This window comes from Rhinatrema bivittatum, chromosome 4 (assembly GCF_901001135.1).
Source record: "Rhinatrema bivittatum chromosome 4, aRhiBiv1.1, whole genome shotgun sequence".
In the NCBI taxonomy this organism is placed as follows: Eukaryota; Metazoa; Chordata; class Amphibia; order Gymnophiona; family Rhinatrematidae; genus Rhinatrema; species Rhinatrema bivittatum.
The window spans coordinates 53,569,415-53,578,383 of NC_042618.1; the positions used below are offsets into that span (position 1 = coordinate 53,569,415).

At 38.7% G+C, this 8,969-nt stretch overlaps 1 protein-coding gene across 1 annotated transcript; it reads left to right on the forward strand.

Moving 5' to 3' along the window:
* Positions 1-2,536: 2,536 nt before the first annotated feature.
* WDR89 (WD repeat domain 89) lies at positions 2,537-4,712 on the forward strand (the record flags this gene model as incomplete). The annotated part of the gene is given in 11 exon segments (XM_029598130.1): positions 2,537-2,638; positions 2,641-2,803; positions 2,806-2,835; positions 2,838-2,915; positions 2,918-2,991; positions 2,993-3,121; positions 3,123-3,203; positions 3,205-3,327; positions 3,330-3,390; positions 3,393-3,511; positions 3,513-4,712. Coding segments are annotated over 11 exon segments (1,137 nt in total), but the record flags the coding sequence as incomplete, so codon positions are not given.
* Positions 4,713-8,969: the final 4,257 nt, after the last annotated feature.

The following is an 8,969-nucleotide window of genomic DNA, read 5'->3' on the forward strand; positions in this document are numbered from 1 at the left end:
ATGGCATGAAAGATATACCAGTGAAACCAATTGAGCTTTGCTTGTGTTACATCTGTCTATGGTAAGAAAAAGGATACTAAGAGATAAATTCAAATCCTATGTCATAAGGCATTTAAACTAGATGCCAGGGGTGGCAGAAGGAAACTAGAATGTCATTCCCCAAATACAAATGCAATGGAAAAGGGTGAAGTGGATAACAAAACTCAGTTAAGTCACAAAGGAGTCCAAGAAAAGCTGGAAAGCATTGAGCACAAATGCTCGCAGTTTGGGCAATAAAATCCCAGATCTGCAAACCCTAATGGTGGAGGCGGACTTGGACATTGTTGCTGTCACGGAGACGTGGTTCACGGAATCTCATGATTGGGATACGGCCATACCGGGCTATAACTTTTTAAGGAAGGACAGAGAGGATAGAAAAGGGGGAGGAGTGGCTCTTTATGTCAAAAACAATATCCAAACATCTGAGCTGCAAGGAAGATGGGGCAAAGAAGAAGCACTATGAGTCAACATAAAAAAAAGATGATGGGGCATCCATTTTTATTGGAGTGGTTTACAGGCCTCCAAATCAAATGGAAGAACTTGACAGAGATCTGATTGAAGACATCCAAAAGATGGGAAAGAAGGGAGAAGTGGTGATTGTTGGAGATTTTAATCTGCCGGATGTAGACTGGAGAATCCCTTCTGCAAGGGGCTCTGTTCAAACAAATGGTAATGGAACCCATGAGGGAGGGAGCTATACTCTATTTAGTGCTCATTAACGGAGATAATGTGTCTAATGTTCAGGTGGGTGCCCACCAGAGTTTTGCAGTTCAAAAACACGGACTTTGTTGAAATGGGGACGTACCTGGAGGAAGAACTAGAAGGCTGGGAGAACAAGAGAGATGTGGAACAGTGGGCCAAATTAAAAGGAGCAATTACCAAGGCAACTAATCTATATGTTAGGTTTCATTTTTCTCTTGCTTTTCTTTTCTATCTGGTTCTCAAAGGAGGTGGCTGATAAAATAAAAGCTAAAAGAATAGCATTTAAGAAATATAAAGGATCCCAAAGGGAGGATCACAAGGAAGAATATCTGGTGGAACTGAGGGAGATGAAGAAAGTAATCAAGACAGCAAAAAGTCAAGCGGAAGAAAGGATTTCCAAAGTAGTAAAGCGAGGTGACAAAACATTTTTCAGATACATCAGAGAAAGGAGAAAAGTCCAAAGTAGTATAGTGAAATTGAAAGGTAAAAAGGATCAATGTGTTGAGAGAGACAAAGAAATGGCAGAAATATTAAACGAATACTTCAGTTCGGTGTTCACTAAAGAGGACCCTGGAGAAGGATTGTTGCTAGTTAACAAGAAATTGGAGGGGAGTGGAGTAGATGAAACTCCGTTTACAGAAGAGATTGTATGGAAAGAGCTAGGAAAAATAAAAGTGGACAAAGCCATGGGGCCCTGATGCGGTTCATCCCAGGATACTGAGGGAACTCAGAGGTGTGTTGGTGGGTCCGCTGCGTGACCTGTTCAATAGATGCCTAGAAACGGGAGTGGTGTCGAGTGATTGGAGAAGAGCGGTGGTGGTTCCCCTGGAGCAGGCATTAATAGCTGAGCGTAAAAGAAGTACAGAAAAAACTGCTTTTCTGTACTTCTTTTTTTAAAGTGAAAAATTAAAAATAAATAACTTGACAGACCTCCGAGTTATGAAGACCAACGCCGGTAAACTCGGCGTCTGTTTTCATTACTGGCAGACACGGCAGGTTTATGAAAACCGAGGCCGAGTTTACCGGCATCTGTCTTCGTAACCGGCAGCTGCTATTACATATTGCATGGTGCCCCCCTTGCGGCCGCCATGCATGCATTAAGAAGCGGGTGCTGAAAAGTCAGCGCCCGCTTTCCCGTGAACATTGCATCAGCCCCTATGTATGCAATTATGTTGAGGCAACCCTGAGATACAATAAATGAAAGGAGGGGAGTGGTCTTGGGATGAATGGTTGGGGAAATTATCACTTGAAAGCTACATGTAATACTGTAATCAAATTAACTATTATTTCCTCTGCATTTAAAGTTCTTTATTATAGAAATGTTAATGTAAGAACTGCTTAACAGCTGAATCTTAATTTACTGTTAACATATGCAAAAGGTTACAAATATCTCAACTTTGTGCAGACTACATAATTTTTCTTTTAATTTCATGCAATTTTCTGGAGTTTACCAGAGTGTATATCATATACCCGACTAAAATGAAATGGTATTTTTCCTCCTACTCCTTTATCGTGCTTTTTTGAAAACGGTTTCATTAAATTCTGGGAAGTTGGATTAAAAACTGAAAAACTGGCTAAGGTTATAAGTAACACCTATATATGAAAAACTTTATTAACAGAGACAAATCCATAAAACAAGCAACATACAATCCACTTATTTTAATGGCAAGGTTTTAATATATTGTAATAATAAAACTGAATATTGTAAGAGCTTTACATTCTATTTAAGATATTGTTAGAATCTTTAATTAATGTTCCTGTTTGATGATGCTTTTTTTTTTCCCCCAGATCCTAATGGAGACCTTTGAAGAACAGTTTTGCTAACCTCCGTGTAGCAAAACGGTCTGCACCAACCAAAGATTCTACATACTTGCTGGACATAGACATTTCAGAAGGAGAGAGAACAGCCAGCTAGTTGCTATTTCATGTTCTAACAAGTCAATAAAAGTATACAATAGAAAAACACTGAGCTTCCTCCGGGAATATGATGCACACCCAAAATCTCCTTACTGGAGTCAGATTGCACACACTTGTGAAAATCTGTTGTTTTCAGCATGCAGCGATGCACTGTGAAATGCTGGGACACACGCCTCTCAGTCCCAATGCCCGTGAACTTATTCAAGGGTTTCCCTTTCAAGTTTTTATCAGCTTTGATATTAGTTGCAATGACAATATAATTGTGCTGGAACAGAGAAGGATGGAGATGATGTCTTTATGGTGTTCTGGGATGCAAGAAGTAATACACAGAACACATTCAGCTACTCAAGAACCCTTAGGGGTTTATTCGGACTGTCATAGTGATGATATAACTCAAATACGTTTCCATCCAACCAGTCCAAGCTTGGTAGTGTCAGGCTCTACTGATGGACTGGTCAATGTTTTTTGATATAAATCAAAACAATGAGGATGATGCATTAGTTGCAACTTGCAACTCAAATTCATCGGTAAGTGTCATTAATTGGGGCAGGAAAACATGATAAACAGATCTATTGCTTGACACATGATGAAGGATTTTGTTGGTGGGATCTTGCTCAGTTAGTATACTAAGAACCCATCACATTGTTGAATATCCAGGATGTCCGAGAAACAGTAATACAAAGATAGAAAATGTGAACTATCTAGTGGGGGTTTTGTACCACGAAAAGGCAGATAACTGTTTGTCATAGGAGGAACACATATGGGAAATCTTCATCTAATGAACTGTGATATTAATGGACTGAACCATTTGAGCACTCTTCAAGGAGGGCATGCAGCTACAGTGCGCTGTTTTGCACTGGAACAAGGAGGATGATTCTTTGCTGACCGGTGGAGAAGATGCACAGTTATTGCTATGGAAACCTAGAGCTGAGGAAATATCTTTTGCAAAGAAGAAATCATTGAAAATAGCTTCCTCTGTCCAGCAGAAAGTAAGAGTTCACAAGTCAGCAGTAAGAAAAAATAAGGCTTAAAGATTGAAGTCTTCATCTTGTGTGTCTTAAAGACCATATTTGTAGCTTGTGAATGCTATATAATACAAAATGTAAATATTGGAACACTGCATTATAATTCAAATGAAAAAGAGAATTGGTTTCTTCAGTTGTATGTATAAATAGTTTAACAAGTATTACATATTTATACAAATTGTAAATCAAATGACATTACTACAATATTGTCTTGGTTAATGTACAAGCATTTGTCAAAAAGTCCCTTGACCAATGGGTGTGTTCACCATATCCTGTTCTTTCCCCAACTCATTACCATTCAATAAAGCCTATGCCCCCTATAGACAAAACAACCTAAGTGATCTATATAGAAAAAAAAGCACACAGGTGTAAATCAATATTAATTTTCAACTCTGTAGGTTCTCAATTAAAAAAGCTGACAATGTAGATTTCTACTGAGCTCCATAGGCAATAAAACTACATCTGATTTCCACAGCTGGCAGCATATCTCAGTGTATGGACCAACTCCTTTGTCACTTGCTCCACAATCATCATTTACTGTAATTGAAACTCTCTGGGATGTTCCATCCAGGGCAAAGTCTTCAATCCAATTAATCATAATCTCTTTTCTTATAATCAAATGCTTTCCATAAGAATACCTTGCTTCCTTTTTCCACAATCTTCTTCATATGAAGTACAAACACGTTAGATTAAAAATGTCCTACAGGATTTTGTAGTAAAAACCAACAAAGCTAATCTAAGTAAATATGTGGAATGAATCTTGAATTAGACTAAAATGTTTATCTTCAAAGAGAGTGCTAGTTTTAGATTACAATTGATGGACAAAAAACAATTACATTTTTATGTTACTATTTTAAAATTTTTCTTTGTAATATGTTTAATTTAAAGGGAAAAAAACCCCTTCAAAATTGGGGAAGAAATCCACTTTCAAACTAGCAAAATAAATTTATTAGCCATTCAACTACATAGTCTATCTAGTTCAAAAAGATGTACTGCTCTATTTCATTAAAAAGAATATAATTTCCTTCATATACTAAACTGTTTTGTTTCCTTTAGGTTCATTTAGTCTTTGAAAAAAATCCAAAATTTTTTTTTTTTTTTTTACTATAGCAAGCTCTCTTCATGTACTTAGGGTGCACCTTGGCAATTGAATAATGGACCAGAACAGGGATAGGCAATGCGGGGTCCTGGAGTGCCACAAACAAGTCTGGTTTTTCAGGACATCTACAATGAATATTCATGAGGTAGATTTGCATGCACTGCCTCCATTGAATGCAGATATCTCATGTATATTCATTAGAAAGAACCTGAAACTTAAGATATTTTTGTGGCACTCTAGGACTGGTGTTGCCTAACCCTGGCCCAGAATAATCAAAATTAAAGGGATTAAAAATCACATTTATTGGTTTATTACTGAATAAATGAAACAGCCCAAAGCCAATGTAACTTTTTCAATTTTATTTTTAAACTTCTAAGTAGTTAGCAATATTAATGACCTATTCTGTCAGCATTCTTCGTTAGTAATGAGACTGAAGCCATTCCCCTTTGTTAGTCATATTGCTGATTAAACATTGTTTTGTTTATTTAATACTCCTTCAACCTCACATTTTGGAATTACTTTTTACTCCTCTCACCATCCCCCTCCGCTCCATACATTTAGTGATTAAAAAAATGAGTCAAAATCCTTGCACAGTACTTTTGATAGACATTTTTTAAAGTCAGCTGCGTAGAAACCCCTCTCTCTAGTATTTTCAACTGCTTTACCTTTATTTGGGGGGGGGGGGGGGCAAATTCGAGGCCTGTATGGGGACTGTGGAAAGTTAATGGATCCTCTCTGGAATTTGCAGAGTTTACGTACTTAGGGTCCTTCATCTTTAGTTTAAATTGATTTTACAAGCTACTCCTGAACTGCAAATGCAGTGTTTCAAGGCCTACAGCCACTGCTTGAAGCCATTGTGGGCCAGAGCCCAGTGTTTCAAGTGCTGCCTTCTCACCCCCTAAGCAGCCAAAGGTGCCTGCTGTTTGGTGCATCTGAAGCAGGCCTGGTCCACCAGAAGCACTTCCTGGCAGGTTTCCTGGCCCTACAGAAAAGCAGAGTACAGTAACCTCAGTAAGCATGCTGCTGAAGATTGAGGAGACACCTGGAGCCGCCACTGTAAGAAGATAAATGCTGTTGCCGTGCAGGTGGGGAGATTTTCGGCAGGGGATGGGGATGCTGCTGAGTGGATGAAGCTGGAGAATCTGCTTAATATTTAAGGTCCTCGGGTTTGGTCCACCAAAATAAACTCGTAGTTAAACCTGGAACAAATACGTTTTTTTCATACTGATGTTCTATGTTTTTGTTATATTAAACCATGATAAATTCCTGGCAAAAATAAAGAACAATAAAAACTGAAAATAAAAGTCCCTATCCATATTCATGTAGGAATGTAAAATATTGAACGTTTCAACAGTAACATCTTGCCATTTGAAATTTCTGAGTGCTGCTCCATGGGACCAGGGACAGGCTGACGTTGGCTTGAGGCTGACTTTCAGGTTCCTCTTGGCCAGGCCTGCTGCATGGTCCTCCTTGTTTGGGGCAGGCTGGACTATTAGCAAGCCTGAGATGGTGCAGGCATGTTGAGGGGAAGGAGAAAGTGAGATGCATGTGGGCATGTCTAGGGGGAGGCTGGGAGCACATCGACTGGGGGGAGGAGGGGTACCCACAGCTGCACCAGTCACTTTTTGAATTTATAGTTTAAAAACTGTTAATGTTTTAAACATTTACACCCTTCAGTTGTATTTCTGATCTGAATAAGAGCTTGATAGTCACAAAAGCTCATGTACTTTGATGTAATAAAAGGTATCAGGTCTTGAAAAAAATCCAATAAAATACTGGACTAAATAGTGAGCTCGACTTCCCACCACAACTCATACAGTATTTTCTGCGTTTCTGTACACTTTTTTGGGGAGGCATTCATTTCTGAGCCTAAAATGTGTGGATTGGCAGAACTTTTTTGTTTTTCGGTATCACAGATGAATAACTAATTGCCTCATCAACATGCATGTGTGTAGGTGTGACTCAGGTACAGGTATTTCAGAGTCAGTTGCCTCTCTAGGCAGGTCAGAGGAGATGACAGGGATACAGGCTGGTCACAGGAGCTGGAACAAAGATGCAGCCTTTGTATAGAAATCTCCTTTCAATATCTGTCTGCAGGCCACAGACAGTTTCTGCTTGGATACCAGCAGTGGCAATGCTGGTCCCAAAGGGGTGGGTGTGTGTGTGTGTGTGTGTGTGTGTGTTTTCTGGCTAGGCCCTGGGATGATGATAATGGCCCTGCTATCTTGTTCCTGGGTTCATTTTACTTTATAGCAATAGAATAGGCAAAAGTACATACAATGGATGAGTGCTAAAATCTGCTTTTGATGGGAAGATTCTTTTGGAGAAGTTAAGAGAGTTCATTTTGGAATATGTGACTGCATAGTCTTGACAGTGCTTAAAGATCAGCAATAAATGAGGGTAGAGTTCTTTGTTTCAAAAAAAGCCAGAGGTAAACATTTTTGGGGCCTTAAATAAGAACATAAGATATGCCATACTGGGTCAGACCAAGGGTCCCTCAAGCCCAATATCCGGTTTCCAACACTGGCCAATCTAAGTCACAAATATCAGGCAAGTACCCAAACATTGAATACATCTCAAGCTACTGTTGCTTATTAATAGTTTATGGATTTTTCCTATAGAAACTTATCTAAACCTTTTTTAAACCCAGTTACACTAACTGCTGTAACCAAACTTTCTGGCAATGAATTCCAAACATTAACATATGTGCTGAGTGAAAGAATTTTCTTCAATTTGTTTAAATGGGCTACTTGCTAACTTCATGGAGTGCCCCCTAGTCCTTCTAATATCTAAGAGAGTAAATAACTGATTTACATTAACCTGTTTGAGTCCTTTCCTGATTGTGTAGACCTCTCTCATATCCCCCCTCAGTCGCCTCTTCTCCAAACTGAACAGCCCTAAATTCCTTAGCCTTTCCTCATAAGGCAGCAGTTCTATGCCCCTTATTTTGGTCACCCTTCTCTGTACTTTCTCCAGTGCAATTAGATCTTTTGAGATGCAGTGACCAGAATTGCACACAGTATTCAAGAAGCAATTTCACCATGGAGTGAGAAAGAGACATTATGACATCCATCATTTTATTTGCCATTCCCTTCCTAATAATTCCTAACATTGTTTGTTTGCTTTTTTTTTTTTTTAATTATTATTACCACAGCACTGTGAGTAGACTATTTCAATGTATTATCCACGATGATGCCTAGATCTCTTTCCTGGGTGGTAACTCAAGGTGTAGAACATAACATTGTGTAACTACAGCAAGGGTTATTTTTTTCCCTATATGCAGACTTTTGCACTTGTCCAAAATTAAATTTCATCTGTCATTTGGAAGCCCAATTTTCCAGTTTCGCAAAGTTCTCCTGCAATTTATCACAATCCACTTGAGATTTAACTACATAATTTTGTGTTGGCTACAAATTTGATCACCTCCCTCGTCGTGCCCCTTTCCAGATCATTTATAAAAATATTAAAAAGCACCAGTCCAAGTACAGATCCCTGAGGTACTCCACCTTTTTCCACTGTGAAAACAGACCATTTATTTATTTATTTTATTTATTTAAAGTTTTTTATATACCGCCACTCATCAGAGATATCGTGTCGGTGTACAGCGAACATTTAATCCTCTCTATTTCCTGTCTTTTAACCAGCTTGCAATCCACAAAAGGGCATAGCCTCCTATCCTATGAACTTTTAGTTTTCTTAGAATCCTCTCATGCAAGACTTTGTCGAATGCCTTCTGAAATTTCAAAAATGCCACATCTACAGGTTCACCTCTGTCCACATGTTTATTCACCCCTTCAAAAAAGAGTAGGAGATTTGTGAGGCAAGACTTCCCTTGGGTAAATGCATGCTGGCTGTGGCCCATTAAACCATGTCTACCTAAATGCTTTGTGATTTTATTCTTTATAACAATTTCCACAATTTTTCCCAGCCTGGAAGTCAGGCTTACTTGTCTATATTTTCCCAGATTACCACTTGAGCCCTTCTTAAACATCTGGGTTACATTGGCCATCTTCCAATCTTCAGGAAAAACAGATGATTTTAATGATAGGTTACAAATTAATTGAAATAGGTCTGAAATTTCATTTTTTTTAGTTCTTTCAGACCCCTGGGGTGTATACCATCCAGACCAGGTGATTTACTACTATTCAGTTTGTCAATCTGGCCTACCACATCTTCCAGGTTCACCG